General features: G+C 37.8%; 1 protein-coding gene across 2 annotated transcripts in view; it reads right to left on the reverse strand.

Annotated features, from left to right (window-relative positions):
- mapkap1 (MAPK associated protein 1) overlaps positions 1-17,853 on the reverse strand; it is a 76,374-nt gene that overhangs the window by 53,561 nt on the left and 4,960 nt on the right. The window contains exons 1-4 of one of the 2 annotated variants that reach the window (XM_079815911.1): positions 16,358-17,331; positions 12,219-12,666; positions 924-1,013; positions 684-832 (exon numbers count right to left, since the gene is read on the reverse strand). In XM_079815911.1, the coding sequence (XP_079672037.1) occupies positions 684-832; positions 924-1,013; positions 12,219-12,492 (513 nt within the window). In that variant the 5' untranslated portion in view covers positions 12,493-12,666; positions 16,358-17,331. Of the gene's footprint in view, positions 1-683; positions 833-923; positions 1,014-12,218; positions 12,667-16,357; positions 17,332-17,853 lie in introns of those variants that run through there. The other variant, XM_079815910.1, reaches the window with a different exon arrangement.

The following is a 17,853-nucleotide window of genomic DNA, read 5'->3' on the forward strand; positions in this document are numbered from 1 at the left end:
TTAAGAACTTTTTGATATTTGTATTTGGACTGGAAAAAAGACAGAAATACCAAGTCAGAAAAGCATGTTTTGTAGTGTGGTTTTACCTGTGGTGATCTAAATAGAGCAATTATTAAATTTAAATAAGAATAGAGCTCTAACTCCGTAAAAATATTAAAATTTCACCCATTAAAACTTTTTGGTTGATGAAAGTTTTACAGATATATATATATAATATAATAGAAAAGGGACCGGCCCCCGGGTATGTCCACAACATCGAATCCGGCCCCCTTTAAAAAAAGTTTGGACACCCGTGGGATACACGGTGCTGGTTCGTGTTAGAGCACTTGAGTATATGAATTATGTCCATAAAAAAGTTAAACGCGCTCACTCTGGTCTGTATCTGATCCTCGTGGTGAGCGTTGTTAAACTCATCGCGGCGCTCTGCGCTTTGTTTGAATTCTCCGCTGTAATGTGATCTCTATCTCAGCTGTGTCCTCACTACAGTGCAACAGTGAAACGGGACCCCTCTCAAACAGTGTGGCGCTACGCCGCTTTCCGAACGTTGTTTAAGTGACATATACTGATATTGTGGTATCATAAAAATCCATATCATAACAAAAATAAACACCGGTATTCAGTATGAACCGGTATACCACCCAGCACAAAGGGAAAGTGCTTAGTCTAGACACACAAGTGCTCACCTTGCCATCAAATTTGGAGTATTCATTGAAGGGGTTGTTGAGCTGTTGGGGACACTGTTCTAGCCGCAGCGAGAGTGTGGATTTACTGCCTGTGCTCCGGGGCCTGTCCTTAAAGTCCTTCTTATCAAAAAGTGAGCTCAAGTCGTCTGCTACAAAAATCAACAGAGGAAAAAACATTCAGAGGACAAGAAATGAAGAGAAAATGTATGTGAACTTCTCTTTTGAGTACGGTTACTGTACCTGATTGAGACGAGCTTCTCTCTTTCCACTGGATATTTTTGCACTTGATCTGGTTCTGTCGTTCTTTCCTCAATCGCTCCAGTCTTTGAGCTTTAAATGAAAAGACTTTCATCTCATTAACAGTGTCAATGGCGTGACCCCATTAGGAGTTCAAAATGGTCAACTTCAGTTAAATGAAAAGCAACTGTGATTGACAAATACAAAGGCTGAATTCACCTGGTGAAAAAAATATACAGGGGGTTATGACACCTTTCAAGCTATGATACATATTTGATTAAAAATGCTGAAGACAGACAGGTTACTATTAGACTGATGATTTAAATATTAAAGTGCTGATTATCTAACAAATCAATGTCTAACTTACTTGACCTACTATTACATTAATCTTGGCTTTCCTTGTCAATAAGCTGTCAAAAAAACATGATGAAATATGACATTCACATTTGTTTGTGAGATTCAAATTCAAAAGAAATAAAAAATAATATAAAGCCGGGCTCGACATTAACGCTTGTCTGGGACAAGTGGATTTTTTGAAAGGGGGCAAGTGAAAGAATTGTACTTGCCCGACTGGACAAGTATCCTGATTAAAACTCCAATAACAAAAAACAACTAGGGAATCACCACAATGCAAGAATGATTCTGTATTAATTTAGTGTAAGTGGCAGTCGATAGTGGGTAATAATATATAATCTAATGTATAATTAACTGACGGTAACAAGGTTGCGCTGTTAACGCTCGCGCAGCCTCTCGAGAAGAAATAGAAAACAAATGAGCGCCGCTCAAACAGAGAAACTCAGTTAATATACACGGTTAATATTACAAATTGTGGAGTTTTTATATTTATAACATATGATACAGTTAAGCAACATCACACGAGCAAGAGTGCTGTTTTCCTGAATACCATCACGACTGAAAATGACACTGATTTCATATGACATCCATAAACAATTAATTAACATTGAGTCACTTTTTAGATGCAATGGTTGAATCAAAGATTCAATGACCTATTAATAAACGACCGCCTAATTCTTGAACGAATCTCATTCAGACGGTCACATGCTGCCACCTACTGGTGGTTTAGTTTCATCTTTCCAACATTTCTTATTTGTATATTCAAAAATATTTAAAACAATCTCATAACATTTTTAATGCAGTTGTCATTTTTCAGTCAAATTTTTTTTTTAATTTGATTGGTAACAGCCTTATAGTGTCTTATTCTAATTTAATTTATAGATCAAATTTAAGACTATAAACTGAAAGCTGAAGCATAGCCTATGTTTAATAAGATTATGGAAAAAATGCCTTTATAAAAGGTAAAAATATCAAAGATATTGTAAAGCTGATTGAACACTGTTGAGAATATTACTCGGACAAGTGAATGGCCGATTTACTTGTCCAAAGGACAAGCATGTGAACAGGCTTAATGTCGAGCCCTGTACACTATATTTTGCACAAGGAACATTTTAAACAATCTCATTAACATAGCTGCTATGCTAATTCTCTATGTCTGGATGAAAAACTACCATGTTGTATACACAGACTCATACTTTTCCTCATTACAGTATGAAAACAATGTCACAAAGGGGGAAATCTTAAAATGCAGAGTTTACAAAGTACTATTACTCAAAGGTCTATTGTGAAACTAAGCTTTTTTTGTATAGAAATACCATCTGAAGCAAACATGACATCCATTGTTAGTCAGACAATCACCGTCTGGACAAACACTTTAGTCTTTCGTTCATGTCATTAGATTATATTAGGACAAGAATATTCTGGAATGTCTACAAAGACGACATACAAGACATTTTCCATTTATTTCATGGGGTCTACAATTGATCTACATCATTTTTAATTTTACAAACAACATGTAACAAATGTATGGGCCTATAAGCATCTTATATACAATATAATATTGTCTACAAGCTGCATAATATGCATATTATTTAGAAAGCATTTGTAATGTTATATTCAGAGTAGTTGTATCCTTAAAACTAAAAGATTTGGTCATAGAGCACTTAGCTGGCATTTCGAGAGCCAGTACAAATATGCAGCACTTTAACTTGAAGTATGTATTCAAATGTAATCCTCTTTAATTGTAGGGCAAACGTTTCCCTTAAAGGGTTTTTGCTCTGTAGCATCTCTTATACTCAAGGAAAAGTGTTTTGTTGATTCTGGAACTGCAGCCTGAGTGGTCTGAGACGCTCCACATGAAGGCAATTACAAATGTACGATATATAAATTACCACAAAGCATGCAATATGCACTTCACAAATATGTGAATGCAAACATTCAACTTAGTGCAATATTGCACTCTGAATTGTCGCATTTCAATTCATGACAGGATTTCCACAGTGGAAAACGCGGACAGAATCGCAGAATCCAGTCATAGAAACAGAATTTAGTGAATAATGTGGAATTTCACTGAATTTGTCAAATTTTTGATGAATAAATGAAAGAATATAAAGCAGGTCAGTACACTTAAATCAAAATCGCAATATGAACTAGGGTCTGTGAATATTAAAACGCAAAAAGACTATTTAAATATTAATCCTGCATGTTCTGCATGTCTCTGTGTGAATTAATGAAACTGAATTTAACACACACACACACACACACACACACACACACACGATGCTCGTGGTGTTTTCAGCATCTGCAGTCTCACTATATGAGGACATGAATGCATGAACTTCATCTCCAGAGTCGCTTCATCAGCATTTTACCGTTTCATTGGAGAAAACTATTGTCATATTATAAACACACAATAAGTTATTTACGGCAACCCGTCAAAATAAAAGTTTGGTTTAAATTGAAATGGTGACAGAAATATATTACTGTTGTACAGTTGAACTTAGCAACGTCTCGATGCAATAATAATAATAATAATCCTTACACTGATAATAATAATAAATTATTATTAAAACTTTTTAGGAATAATCACAATTTTTCCATGTTTTAATTTTAACTGTAAAGCACTTTGACAATTTTTCACTATGTAAAATCAGTTCTTTGCAATACGTTTAAATAGTAATTACATGCAATTATTTCTCTATTTTGACAGATGCATACTATTTGCACCTCAGAATTGTTGTACATTAACAGGATGCAATAATAACAGAGTATAAATGATTATATGTATTAAAATTATTAAATGGATGCCGCCTTAATGGGACAATAAAAGCCCTCCCTACACCGACCCCTAACCCTTCACAATAAATGCTTTTATTATTATTAAACATTTCGTTAGGCACTTTATTTCCATTTTTAGAACATTTTCTTAATTTTTATTGAAAGTAAATGCCTTACCGATGTGATTGGAAAAGGGAGAAGAGCGAGCTCTGCAGCAGGCGGATTCGAACCCGGATCGATCGCGTCAAAACCAAGATCATTGAGCCTTACGCTTTACTGGGGATTTGGAATTTGGGGGAAAATAAAACTGATTTCATAGGGATGATGGGGCCCTAATGAGGTAAACTCTATCATTGGCTGTGTTCGAAATCGCCCCCTATACCCTTAAATAGGGCACTATTTGAGTGAACATCCATTTTTAGGGGTGTCCGAAACAATAGTGGACGTTTTTGAGTGCACTCATTCAATCCCACCAAGCACCGCAATAACGAGTGTACATTAGATGTACGCGCTGGAGAATATGCTTGTTCGATGCCCGATCGGCGTATGACAGCAAAGTCCCGCGAGAGCATTTCGAGAGCAAACGAGAAACAACTCCTTATGCTTTTGAAACGTTCTCTCACTCAACCAGACGGTGTACTCTCAACGCACTGTGAGAGCCGCGCCCTGGTGAATGAACTTACCGCTGTCCGATTCGCCCTATGTACCCTCGTTCTCCATTACTCCACTACTCCAAAAACGAGCCAACAAGCTTAAAGTTAACCCTATAACTCTTTACTTGTGTGGCACTGAACTTACTTGGAAAGGGGAATAATAAAGTAACTAATAAGCATTTCATTAAAAAAATAACAATAATATTTGTATATACCGTAGTAGGCCTATATATTTCATACTTTATAGTAGGCTACTATTTATATTATGGGCGTCAGAAGCAAAAAAAAATGTCGGTGGGTCCTTTAACAGAAACATTTTACTGGAGTAGATGCAAAAATACAAAAAATATACTTAAATATATCGGCTTGTTTAAACGTCTGGTTGACTAAGACACACCTACGGAATACACAATCTTCATCAGCAGCAATAGTGTAGGGGTAAGACGCATGGCACTAAAATTTGACGCAAATTGATCATAGGTTCGAATCCGTCTTTTGCCAAACTCGCACTGATCCTTTTTTCCATCATATATCAGATCGGAAAGGAATTTATTTTCTATGAATATGAAGAAAATATTAGAAAAGTGAAAATAAAGCTACTAACGCGTTTAATCAGTGTTTATCAGGGTATGTAAACAGACGTGCTCAATTAGAGACGATACAAGTGAGTGCGCCCAATATCATTGGTCTTAAAAAGTGTGTGAGTCGATGCCATCTCCTGGCGAAACGCGGGAATTCATTCAATGCACGGCGCGACTCTCGCAGTGCATTATGGGTATTCTCTAGCCGTCGAGCATACATCGGTTGCAAACTCGTTATTGTGGTGCATTGTGGGATTGTATGAGTGCACTTAATAACGTCCACTATGGTTTCGGACACCACTAAATGGCTGTTCCCTCAAATAGTGCCCACAGCTGAATCAATCATCCATCCATCTTCAGAACCGCACTGGTCCAGCCCAATATCATGCATACAGGTATAAATGATCCTTTTTAAGACGATTATTATATTGTTTGATTAAGGTTACATGCTAGTTTCCGTAGCAGAGTTCAGGATAAATCTTTTCATTATTACTGGAGCTGCCAAACAGCAAGCACAAACTGCAAAAACGGCAGCCTTTCCGGCGCACTTAGTGTCCGAAATCACTCACTCGTTTTCGAAGTGGACTATATCAGTGGACTAATGTAGGGAATAGTGAATGAGGGTATAGGGGGCGATTTCGGAAACAGCCATTGTCTTGAATTGTATTAGACTAAATGTCTATATTAAGTACAGCTGTGGCAGTGATACAACAGCTCATAGGTCAATAAGGTAATTCTAGAAAACAAAAACCATCGCTATCCAAAGAACTGATTCAAGTTGAATCGATCAATGTTTCTATAGGACCGAGTCAGATTTAAACTCTATATATTTTTTTTAAATGATGTTGATCATTTGAAGTCATGAAAAAATGAGAAAATGTATTCTTGTCAAATTAAAGATTATTTTTTTGAGATCACAAAATGAATTGCTGAAATTCAAACTGAATATGATTCATAGATAAGATTCATCAGATTCATATTGATATTTTCAGCAGTTTCCTGTCCTGAACACTTGCTTACCAGCAGGCTCAGGTCTCACGAAACTGTCTTGTCGTCCTGGGGACAAGTTGTTCAGATGGTTGATAATAGAGGAATATTTCAAAAGATCCCGTCTCCAACAAAAAGCATCACAAAACCAGTGCTAACCCACAACCATTTCATCAAAGTTAGAAAGCTAAAGTGCTAGTGATCATCAATCCCTAACCCAGGATTAATTCACATTTCATCATTTGCCATGACGAGAGGAACTGACTGAAACTGAATGACTCCAGGAACAAACCTCAACATAACCAGGCATCAGTATTTCAATTCTTTTTACACAGACTGAAAGCTGTTTTCAAACAAGCATAACATAATTAGAGCCTCATAATTACGTCTAAATCTGCAGTTATAATTGCCGAATTGTTTAAAAAGCTAAATAAAACAGGCATAACACGCCTGTAATGACTGACTGAATTAAATTACTCAATTTAACTAGAGAATTGCTCAAAAAACATTGAGGTCGACCGATAGTGGACTTTACCGATAACAATAACTTGGTTGGACCACGCAGGCCAATAACCGATTAATCCACCGATTTTTAATCGGATACTGAATGAAAACAAACATAACATAATAGTGCTGAATCATGAACGCGTACTGCACTTTTTGAATGTAAAAAATATATTAATTAGATCTTAATCATTTATGTTATGATTTATATCATCATTACAGTGATGATAAACAGTTTGTTAATATTTTTTCTGTATAAAGACAAACATATTTTGGCTTTCATCACTATTTATTAAATGTCACAGATGTGTATTTACTGAGTAATCCACTCTTTTGTAGAGGATGGTAAAAATTAGGGCTGTGCGATATTATAGAAAAATGCGATATCCTTTAAGTGTGTAAAATCTATTTCTTTCCCCAACTGATATCCTTCACTTAAAGCATAACTGACTGTGTTGACATGAATACTCATCAAGACAGCCATTTTGACATAACTGTGTGTGTATTTGACAGTTTGAGTGTGTAACAAGACATGAAAAAATTAACGGCTTGTGCGCACGTTTCGGTGTGTATCAGACAGCAGACAGCGCGAGACTGCAAGTAGTTTTTCGCAAGTTTAATTTAATAACTCTTTTTGACGTCAAGCAAGTCACATAAGTAACAGTCATGTGCTCAGTCTATTCTCTGCTATATGCGTTGACCTAAAACATACACTTTTCACAATGTTGAAATAGCCTATTAAAATCATTCAGATATTGCGTGCCCTTGCGATATGCATATTGCGATATGTACATTTGCGATATTTCGATATATTGCGCAGCCTAGGGTTGTGACGGTGAGGAAATTTTCTCAACGGTTAATCGACATGTGACAACACCGGTAATACCGGTATCACCGGCGGGGGCTTTTAAATCACTAATTCTATCTAACGGAAAGTAACATGCACACGACCGCTCGGGCTTTCATAACGCAACTGAAAACTGAACTGAAAACGTGCCAGTGCGCACACACCGTGAATGACAGCTCGTCTGTAAATGCGCGTTCTGTGAGGCCATGGGTGCGTCTCAATCAGTTCGTTAGTTCAGTAGTCAGAGCGCTGATCGGTCCATGATTGAGACGCACGCCATGAATGAACGACAGTTCGTCCGTAAAGCCTTGTTCTCCGCGAGGGTGCGCGCGGTAATGATACAACTTTAAAATATAAAAATGTATTAGTAAATGTTAAAATTAACAATAAACATCACTTGTATTAACCGAAGTTATTGTTACAAATGGACTCCAGAAATCCAAACAAGATGGCCAACTTTAAACAAACGCCTTAGCATTTAAAATTAGACATATTTGTACACTCTCACACTTTATATGCGAGAGTGCACGATTTGCGTACACGTTTAGCGCCGTCGTTTAACGCTTCATGACTAAACGAAGGGCCCCAATGTGAGTTTGCACACCAACACGCAAAACGATATTCGCCCCGGTGTGAACAGGCCTTTACGTGTCAAAACAAACTCCACAAGGCGTCAGTGATAGTTTTTATTTCGCGTCTAGTGGCCACTCGCATACTGTTTAATGACAGAGGGCCCTACTCAGCTGCTTCAGCAACAGACGCAAACCGGAAAAACTATCAGTAAGCATTTTTGCCGATAACCGATTATTTCAGCAATCGGTGCCGATTAACGCCAGCGTTGTTATGGCCTAAATGAATTACATGATTGATTAACTTATTCTAACATTTTTATTTAACATTCTCTTTCTAACATTTTTCAATGTACATTTATGAAATGCACTTTCTGTAAAGCTGCTTTGAAACAATGTGTATTGTGAAAAGCGCTATACAAATAAATTTGAATTGAATTGAATTGAATTAATCAGCGAAACCGATTGACCTCTAGGGTATCTCCTGAAAAACATACATGAGACACACGTTGAACACCAGAGATATTCTCTGTAATAGTCCAATATCAAAACACAAAAATGTTTGTTCATACGGATTATTTGGAATAAGATTAATACTGAAAAATTTGTTATAAAACAAGAAAGACCAGATTTAATGTGTATTGGGTCATTCCATGTCAACTCAACCAGAGGTCCCTGGCTCAATTTTTTTATTTTGTTAATATTTTTTCTGTACAAAGACAAAAATAGTGATGAAAGCAAAGTGATGCAAGAGAGTAATCCACTCTTTTCACCTGAGATTTGAAGCCAAATTACAGGGGTGTTAAAATGACTTTAGAAAGATGGCAGCAGAGATTGGTAGGTCTATTAGTGAAATCTGTTTACTTTAGCAGTCTTTGTTGCATTATAAGGCAATGACCGTTCAAAAATGGGAAAAAGCACTTCTTGTGTTTTTTGCCTCAAGTTTGCATGCCTGTAACTCAAGAATCTTAATATCTTAATATCCTTTTAGATTCTGGTTCTTAAACTTTTCTTTTGGTATCTTCATTTTAAAGGCGCTAATATGGAAAAATGCAAGAGATATGGAGATCTAAATGTGGCTCCAAGAGTAAACTCATAAATTGTACACATTTTTAGTAGCCAAAACCCAAATGTGGATCACTTTGCATAGAGCTGATACTTTTTCTTTTAAAGAGGAACATCTGAAGAACAAATAATCAACTTAGAAATATATATGGTGTTTTTCCATCAACACAATTATATAAAACATAAGTGTGAGTGCCATAAATATTCCTTTTTTTAAGTTTGTGTGCCTGTAACTCAAAATGGTATCTCTAATATCCTTCTAGAGTCTCATTCTTAATAAACTTTCCTTTTGAAACCTTCATTTTCAAGGCCCTACATAGTTCAGTTGCATAGATACGGAGATCTCAAAGCAGGCTCCATGTTCATATAGTTGAGTTTTACCCATTTTCAGTGATCGAATACAAAATGTGGCTCACTTTGCACACAGCGGATACTCGTTTAATTTAAAGAGGAATGTCTGATGAACAAATCATGTAGAAATGGATCTTGTTTGTCTTAGTACAGAAAAAAAATGTCAAAAATTTGAGCCAAAGAAAATTGTTTCCGAAATTTGGTTGATTTGACATGGAATGAACATTGTGTTTTTTAACAAAAATCATTAGATAACTGATTCCAAAAGATCCCATTTCAGCACTGGAAACAGGTTTGCAAAGGCAAGATCGTCTAAGAGTGCAAATCAATTTCAGTCAGTTGCCATTTCCAGCCACAAGCACAATCAGATCAACCCTTGATCACGGAAAAGGAAAAAAATCAGATAATAAAATAACCAATTCCCCCAATAAAACAATTCATTTCATTTTAAATGGTACATATGGTTTATGAAATTTCCTTTTTATTTATGCAAACATTTATTGAAGCCCAGATTATTTTTCCTGCTCAATTCTCTGTGGCTGGTACAGTAAAGCATATAATGTAGAGCCCGGCATTACCAGGAAAGCTTTGAGTGAAAGATGAAGCAGGATATAGCCTAATTCAAAACCGACTTTCTGCTTTGTTTTGCTCCAGGGTTTCAGCCTATTGATAATCAGTAAGCAGTAGGGATGGGAATAGTAAGGAAACTAACGATTCTGGCTCCAATTCAGATTCCACTTAATGATTCTGGTTCCTCAAGGATTGCATTAACAATTCTTTCAGCTTTCCAGAACGAACACGATTTAGAAAACAATTATTTCGATTGCAATCCATTGCATTTAGGGCCTGATGTCAAATGATTTCAGATACTCAACCAAAATAAAAATACACAGAACTTCCTCTGATGCCATATTTTGCTAAATCTTTTCGATCGATGATACATTTTGGGAGGCATTATTGGAAAAGGAGCCAGTTCTTGATTCCCATCCCTAATAAGCTGTGATTTCCTTCCATCTGCAAGCCATGGAGCAGTTTAGTTAATGACGAAATAATGCTAGTCTTAATGATAACACATCACACTTGTTTAACTTAAGACCTGTTTGTTGTTTAAAGGTGCACTATGTAAGGCGTAGCTTGATGACGCCATGTTTGAGCGCAGAATCTTGGGACATGAGGTCTCCACCTCACAGCCGGTGGAAAAGAATCGGGATAGGACTCTTTTTGCGTCTTTATCGGACACTTTAACGCTTCCACACTTCCGACATGTTTGCTGCATTTAGAAGCGTGCGCGCCTCTCTCTCAAACGCACTGGTTGCTATATTTGATCGCGTCATCAAAAACGCCATTGTTCGGTAAAATTCTTTTCACTTATTTTGGTTGCCGAACATTCGGTGCATCCCTAATTTTAAAATGCAACTTATTCCTGTGATGGCAAAGCTGAATTTTCAGCATCTTTACCCCAGTCTTCTTCAGTACACATGCAGCATTGGTGAGCATAAGACACTTCTTTTTAAAACAAAACAAAAAAATCGATCCAAACTTTTGACCGGCAGTGTAAGTTCATTTACTAAACTGAAATGCTGTAGTCTAAGATTCCTCAGGCCCAGTAGCTCTAAGGGGGATTATATAATTATAATAATAATAATAATAATAATAATAATAATAATAATAATATGTAATAGATATTAATACATTTTTATTTCTAAGACAGAAATATATTACTAATCTAGTACAACTCTTCACAAATCTAGTGAAATGCTGTAATCATTTTTCCACAAAAAAAATTGTTGGAAATTATGTGAAAGTGAAAATAAAGTGCAACTGGCCAATATACACTTTTCTTAAAGGGTTAGTTCACCCAAAAATGAAAATTCTGTCATTAATTACTCACCCTCATGTCGTTCGACACCCGTAAGACCTCCGTTCATCTTCGGAACAGAAATGAAGATATTTTAGTTGAAATCTGATGCCTCTGAAAGTCCTCCATTGGCACAATGGCACGGTTCACTCTCAAGACCCATAAAAGGTACTAAAGACGTCGTTACATGATGATGATTTCAAAACAAGGAATCATCAAGCTTCGAAGCGTTATGAATCAGTGAGTCGAATCAGCAGTTTGAATCGGCAAATTTCAGCAGTTTGACACGCGATCCGAATCATGATTCGACTCACTGATTCATAACGCTTCGAAGATTCATGAGGCCGTGTTTTGAAATCGTCATCACTATGTAAGTCGTTATTTAGGGTTTTTTTGCACACAAAAACTATTCTCGCCGATTCATAAAGTTATTTTAGAACCACTGTAGTGAGATGGACTTTGTAACGACGTCTTTAGTACCTTTTAAGGGTCTTGAGAGTGTAAAGTGCCATTGTGCCAATGGAGGCCTTTCAGAGCCATCAGATTTCAACTAAAATATCTTCATTTGTGTTCCGAAGATGAACAGAGGTCTTACGGGTGTCGAACGACATGAGGGTAAGTAATTAATGACAGAATTTTCATTTTTGTGTGATAGGGGTTTGAGCGATACGTCTTAACCTGTACCAACCACATCAGTAAACTGGAGATTCATGGCCCCGAAAGCAGAAAAGTCAGATTTAGTGCTACTTGCCGGTGTTGGAGCGCCGTCGGATGCCAAAGTCCCAGCTGGAGGTGATGTCGACCGACTGAGAGAGATCACATGTCTGGCCGTCTCCTCCACTGCTGCCATCGCCGTATGAACCCCCGGACGAGCCTCCGCCAGCGGACGCCACAGACGGAAGGCACTTCTCCAGATCCACATCGTGATCGATCAGGACCATCTCGCACATCCCGGTGTCATCGCTGGTCACGTGGGACTGCCGGATGTGGGCCAGGATGATGGCGGGGTTGTCGAGGAAAGCCATTCTGAGCACCAGCCCCTCCACGCCCTCGCCCCTCTGTCGCTCTCCGGGTCTCTGTCCGGATGTGCCGACCCTCAGTCGGAGTTGGAGGCTGAAGATTCCTCAGCGATGCAGCGTCTTCTTTTCCTTCTTTTAGGGGTTATTTTCTCCTCTCCATGGTGGGACATGGATGCCTGCCTGCAGGGTAACACAGCCCAGATGTTTAAAGCATAACGCCTCTCGCAGTTCAAAACAGTCCGTCCAGAAAAACGTGATTATGCGATCGCATGATTTAATGCATAATAGGGATGCGCGGTATACCGGTACTGGGAAAATACCGGTATGTATTTTATTTAAAACGGTACGATATCAAGATTTTGCTCATTTCGGTATATGCTGCTGTTCCGAAGTTCACCGCTAGGTGGCAGTGCGTTACCCAAACTGACGCGAAACCGGCAAATGTGGCAGCGTAGAACAAAATGAATACAGCAGTTGAATCTCACTCAACACGAACAAAACTCATTAATAAAGAGAGAAGTAGACGTGAAATTTGGAATTACTTTGCTTATAAAACTGCTGAAGAACCATCAAATCTTGCCAAGCATATGTCACTTGCCCATCCTGACTTGTACAAGACATTAAGAGATCGAGAGGTGAGTGCATCATTCAAACGATCTAATTTAGACATTTATTTTCTTTTAACACTGATCAACGCACATACGTAAGATCGTATCGTTTAAATATCATGAAATCTCCAGCGTTCGTTTCAACCAATGACGTTTAGATTTCATAATATTTGCACGCATACTATTGCACTATATTCGCGTAAGACATAATGAACAGTGTTTATGTGACTACTCACTAAAGATGGACATTCTTGACGTTTGTGTGTATTTGACTAAGGAAAAACAACTTAATCTGGAATGCGCAAGCTCTTTAGGCTTGTCTGTTTGTTGTTGGTATGAGCGCAAAGAAAACTCTCTCTTAGCTCCCATCCCATATGTATTACGGAATGCTATAAAATCGCTTGCATGTTCAAATTGGCAAGGTTTAAAAAGACGTGGCTAGTGATTTCCGTCAGCTGTCCCGAAACGAAAGCATAAGTGTTGAATCTGAGCGCGCAGATTGCTTTTATAGTGCATGTGTAAAAGCTTTTGAAGCTAGAAGCAATTTGCTCAATTTGAGAGCTAGAGAAGGGTGTATTGCTGAAATTACTTTGCACAAGAAAGTTTCCAAATGACTGATTTGATAATCTTTGTTGATTCATTTAATAATAAACATTTGCGTTCATTTTCTGCTTTATAAACCTCAAACCTGCGAGAGTGAGTAAAATTATGCGCAATACCCGCGCCAAAATTCAGACCCTGTATGGTATCGATTTAATATCGGTACTTCGGTATTAGATTGTGGTACCGTACCGAAGCCAAAATTGTGGTATCGAGCCTTCCCTAATGCATAATCAGCCAAAGTCCGCATATTTATGCGGGGGCCGCATTTTTTCAAATATGCCGCACTTCCGCTGTGTAAATTGCCTATTTCCGCGTGCAAAATATGCGCGGCTGGCATGATTTCATAATCCCCGCATTTTCATTGCAAAAAAGTCATATATATATTAGTAGGGGTAAACCGAAATTTCCGCCGTCGAAAATGGCATTATCGGTTTCGGGCCGAAATAAAAAAAAACAGCCCGAAAAGGTAAACCGAAAATTTATGTCACCCGCCCCTCCCATCCGTGCGCAAGCGCTTAGGTTTCACTCACGGTCGAGCCGTTATCACGCGACGCGTCTGCCTATCAAAGATTAAAGGGATCGTTCACCCAAAAACTATGTTTTTCTGCTTACCCCTAAGGCATCCAAGATGTAGGTGTCTTCGTTTCTTCAGTAGAACACAAATGAAGATTTTTAACTCCGACTGTTGCTGTGTGTCACTCATATAACGCTTGTCAATGGGGTCTAATTCTATTAGAGTAAAAAAAACTGCCATCACTTCCTGTCAGTGAGGTCAAATAGCAGCCGGGTCATAGATATGTATAATTAGATTCCTCATTCGAGCGATCCACGTAGGCACTAATGAGGAATCTATGTATATATCTATGACCTGGCTGCTATTTGACCTCACTGACAGGAAGTTATGGCGGTCTGGAGAGCTGAAGCGTTCGTCTGATATGAGGTGATATATTTGCATAAATACCATTCGGTTTCTCTCAGAAACCGATCGTTTCGTGTCTTAAGACATCAATGTGTCGTCACGAGCCGCAGGGTTTAATTTGAAGTTGTCTGTCCATGTTTTTTTACTCTAATAGAATTAGTCTCCATTGACAAGCATTATATGAGTGACACACAGCAACGGTTGGAGTTAAAAATCTTCATTTGTGTAGGGCTGTAATCAACCAAAGAAAATCTTGGTCGACTGAAGTCCTGAAATTTTCAACTAAAAATCGACTAAAATGACGTTAGGAAAAAAAAACGTTAAATGAATAAGCTGCGCACTGTGCGCAGTACTTGGTAGCCTTGTTGTCTGCCTAAATTAATTATAAATAAACATAAAAAACTAGTAGGCTATTTGCAGAATATCAAATCGTTTTTGACCTGATTATTTTGCACTGAAATGAGTCTGACACACGAGTCTGTGGCTCTGACAGCGTTGCATCACGTGCACCTGCGCAATTTCATAGTAGAGCCCGACCGATAAAGGATTTTTAAGGCCGATACCGATACAAATATTTGGTCACTTAAAAATCCGATATTCCGATATATCAGCCGATATATATAAAAAATAAAAAAATAAAATAACAGAAACGCGTAAAAAAACACAAACAGATTTCCCTTATACATCAGTTATTTGTAGTTATTCATGATCCCTCAGCCTCTCTAAAATAATATGATAATGCAGTTTAAAAATAAACTTGTTTGTTTTATTGTTACAACAGAACAGAGGAACATAAAATATATTAAAGTTCTGATAAATAAAATGTATAAAAATACAAACTTAAGATATGAAACTTAAAGTCGTTTGGACGAAAACACAATAGGCTAACAAAAACAAAAAATCAAAGTTACCAGTATTAATAGATGTGGTAAGCTTTATAAATATAACTTTTAGCAAGACTGGAAAAAAATATATTCAGTTAAGTTCTAGAAGTTCTGATAAATAACAACAACAGCAAAACATAAACTATATACAGTATAAATATGAGCCACCTTATAATTACAATGTCAACTTGCTTATCCCTTTACATGCACTTTTAATTCTATCCATCAAGCTACAACAAACCATTTTCAGTCATCATTTGCTGCCTGCCTTCTAAAATCTACTAACGTTACTGATGATGACTCGTGTAATCCATTATTTGACTCGTTAATGCTGCGTCTGAACGAAGTCACGCACTTTCGTTCACTCTTCACGAGCCTAACTTACGATTTACAATGCAGAGACTGGACCTACAAATATACTAGTTATAAATACAGTAATCATTACTTTATTTAGGCAGAATAAGTTTGTTGTGTTTTTCAAGGCGCATTAATGTTAGCGGTCTCCCACTGATAGCCATGGCATTAGCTAGCTTTGTGGTTAGCGTCTATGATAAGTTATAATTTAGAAATATGTATACTTTTTCAAAATAACGGGCAGGGGAGAGATGATACGTCTCATGATGTCAAACTGTCAGACTATTAAAGAAATACATTTTATTCAGTCACATTGTCCGAGGTAAAATAAGTCAGTCAACTGTAACCTAGCGTAATTACCAGCTCTCTTGGCTTACATGTAACAGCAAAACTGGACTTGGCAGTTACAAATTGTGTCATGTTATTTGAGTTAAGAGAACTGATGGGGAGGTTCTTTTAACTGTTATTCAATTCAAGCAATGTATGTCTCGTTGCCAACTTACATGCACTTCAAGGATGATCTGTGTTGTGAATGCAGCGCTCAGAGCGCTGAAGCTCAGCATGACTCTGCTGGATCAGCTGGTGGTGTTGCCAGCCGGCACGTTGTAGAGCGCCCTCTGGTGGACAAACTATGAAACGCCAACACTCAATGTGTTTGAGAGGTGTTTCGTCCGGTTTTTTTATTTTAAAAAAAATATTCATTTATCGGCCATCATAAATGCCGATACCGATAGTTTGGAAAAAGCCTAATATCGGCCGATAATATCGGCCCGCCGATATATCGGTCGGGCTCTATTTCATAGTACTATATTTTCGGAAGTCATAGGCTATGTGTTGTCAACTAGATATCATCACAAGAACTTTTGAGGAATATGCAACATAATTTAGACAATTGTTTTTGTCATATGTATTATAATAACTGACAGACACTCATTTCAGCCGCTCTGTGCAGCTCGAACAGGAGCTGAGCTCAGCTTCGCGGCTGAGACACGAATAGACTATTAACTTAAAGCTTTTACTCTTAAACACAAAAGGCACGTCCACTTTAATAAAAAAGGAATATTTATTAAACAAGCCAGATCAAGGGCAGAAAAAACGCTCTCACAATTAAATAAATAATATACAAGAAAACTAGCCTTCTTCAATCTGTCTCTCTTCTCCAGTGGGTTGGGCTAATCCAAAAGAAGTGGAAACAATGGGGGTGTTCTGAAGGCAGACTGATACCTGTGAAACAGGGCTGCTCTGAAAACACCCCCATTAGCAATTAGTGCTTTCCACCTGATGAAATGAACGCGGCGCGGCAAAACTGATTAAATGAACGCAGCAAAACTAATGAAATGAACACGGCAAAAAATCGACCAATCAGAATTTTGGTCGAGCCAGAACGTATCGACTAATAATCGACTAATCGACTGGGAGATTACAGCCCTACATTTGTGTTCTACCGAAGAAACAAAGACACCTACATCTTGGATGCCTTAGGGGTAAGCAGAAAAACATCAAATTTTCGTTTTTGGGTGAACTATCCCTTTAAGCATGTCAGAGGTATGAGAACAAATAGAGACGTATCAGCTGAACTACCCATTGCCAGAAGCGACAATCCCATTGACTACTGGCGCGCGAACGAAGGCCGCTTTCCATTGCTTGCGTCGATTACACGCAGGTATTTATCTGCCCCAAGCAGTGTTGCCAAGTCTGCGGTTTTCACGCGGGATGTTTTTCCATGTCCGCGGGTTGAAGCGACCCCAATTATGTGATATTTAGACCCAGGAATGCAAATTTTAGCAGGCAACCCTGCCAAAAAAAACACATATTTTACCCCCCAAATGTAATTTTTTTCCGGAGAACAGTGACAGACAGTGAGAGACTATTTCAGTGCAGCATCTCATGTTCTTAATGAGAACCAACTGTTAAAAACTATTTTATTTGATGGAACATAAAACTTGAAGAATAATATTAGGCTAAAAATATGTTAAAAATATTTTAGATTTTGTTATGT

This window comes from Gobio gobio (genome assembly GCF_949357685.1).
Source record: "Gobio gobio genome assembly, chromosome: 4".
Taxonomy (NCBI): Eukaryota; Metazoa; Chordata; class Actinopteri; order Cypriniformes; family Gobionidae; genus Gobio; species Gobio gobio.